This window comes from Rhincodon typus, chromosome 44, assembly GCF_021869965.1.
Source record: "Rhincodon typus isolate 14 chromosome 44, sRhiTyp1.1, whole genome shotgun sequence".
Classification (NCBI taxonomy): domain Eukaryota; kingdom Metazoa; phylum Chordata; class Chondrichthyes; order Orectolobiformes; family Rhincodontidae; genus Rhincodon; species Rhincodon typus.
Window position 1 is genome coordinate 1,285,311 of NC_063375.1, and position 1,713 is coordinate 1,287,023.

At 63.2% G+C, this 1,713-nt stretch overlaps 1 protein-coding gene across 3 annotated transcripts in view; it reads left to right on the plus strand.

The window, feature by feature from the left end:
- slc6a8 (solute carrier family 6 member 8) overlaps positions 1-1,713 on the plus strand; it is a 15,724-nt gene that overhangs the window by 12,195 nt on the left and 1,816 nt on the right. For 2 of the 3 annotated variants that reach the window (XM_048619868.1, XM_048619870.1), the window contains exon 11: positions 440-610. The exons of the other annotated variant lie outside the window; for it this stretch is intronic. In XM_048619868.1, coding sequence (XP_048475825.1) covers positions 440-610 — 171 coding nt within the window. The remainder of the gene's footprint in view (positions 1-439; positions 611-1,713) is intronic. 3 annotated transcript variants of the gene reach the window in all.

The window sequence follows — 1,713 nt, forward strand, 5'->3', positions numbered from 1 at the left end:
CCCAACTCTCTCTCTCTCTCCCTCTCTCTCCCCTCGACCCTCTCTCTCTCTCTCCACCCGACTCTCTCTCTCTCTCTCCCTACCCCTCTCTCTCTCTCTCTATCTATCCCCCCAACCCCGCTCTCTCTCTATACCTCTCTCTCTGTCTCTCCCCCCCACACTCTCTTCCCTCACCTCCCCTCTCTCTCTTTCTCTCCCTCTCCGACTCTCTCCCTCCCTCTCTCTCTCACTCTCCCCCTCTCTCTCACCCACCTCTCTCTCTCTCCCTCTCCCTCACTCTCCTCCTCTCTCTCCCACCCCCTCACTCTGCCCCCCTCTCTCTCTCACCCCGTCTCTCTCTCCCTTTTTCTCCCCATACCCACTCTTTCTCTCTCTCTTGTTTTCTCTCTCTCTCTGTCTCTCCATCTCTCCCATTCTCTCCCGCCATGGCCGTTCTCAGGGAATATTTCTCTTCCACCTCGTTAACTACAAGCCCCTGACTTACAACAAGGTTTACACCTACCCTTGGTGGGGGGAGGCCTTTGGCTGGTGCCTTGCTCTAGCCTCCATGCTCTGCATCCCCACCACTATTGTCTACAAACTCTCACAGAGCAGGGGGACGTTGTTGGAGGTGAGTTAGGGCAGGCATTGGCATCTCACAGAGATGCCAGGCACTGGATTTGGGAGTGGTGGGGTGGGGTGAGGGGTTGAGGGGACAGGGCAGCGGGGTAGAGGTGGGGAGCACAGCAAGATCCCAGCATCTGTGGCGGTTTTTCCAGAGCCCACCACCGACAGCGCTGACCCTGCGACGGCACCTGCTCCCTCGGCGCTGACCCTCCGACGGCACCTGCTCCCTCACCCTCTGACGGTGCCTGCTCCCCCGGCGTCGATCCTCCGATGGCGCCCGCTCCCTCGGCGCTGACCCTCCGACAGCGCCCGCTCCCTCACCCTCCGACAGCGCCCGCTCCCCCTCGGCGCTGACCCTCCGACAGCGCCCGCTCCCCCTCGGCGCTGACCCTCTGACAGCGCCCGCCTCCCCTCGGCGCTGACCCTCCGACGGCGCCCACTCTCCCCCGCGCTGACCCTCCGATGGCACCTGCTCCCTCTGCACTGACCCTCCGACAGCGCCCGCTCCCCCTCGGCGCTGACCCTCCGACGGCACCTGCTCCCTCACCCGCTGACGGTGCCTGCTCCCCTGGCGTCGATCCTCCGACAGCGCCCGCTCCCCCTCAGCGCTGACCCTCCGATGGCGCCCGCTCCCTCGGCACTGACCCTCCGACGGCGCCCGCTCCCTCGGCACTGACCCTCCGACAGTGCCCGCTCCCTCGGCGCTCATCCCTGCACATGATCGGATATGGGATTGTGGGGTCTCAATTTTACAGAGCGGTGGGGGGCTTCGGGAGCGCAAACCCCTGTCACTGGAGGCGCTGGCGGAGGGGGGGTGTCCAATCTCAATCCTTGTCGGCGCAGCGAATCCACGTGCTCGCACGGAGCAATGCCACCGGTGGTCTGCTCTTCTAGCTTTGAAGTCCATAACACTGCTCCCTGCTGGTCTGGGGCATATCCGGGGGCCCCAGCACCAAAGCCTATGTTTTGATCATTTTCCCTTTTTGTTTCCCCCTCACCCCCTCGTCTTCCTCCTGCCTCTCAATCTCACCATCTCTCTCTCTCACTCACTCACTTTTCTCCCTCCCTGCTCTCTCGCTCCCCCCCTCTCTCTCTGCTTCCCACACG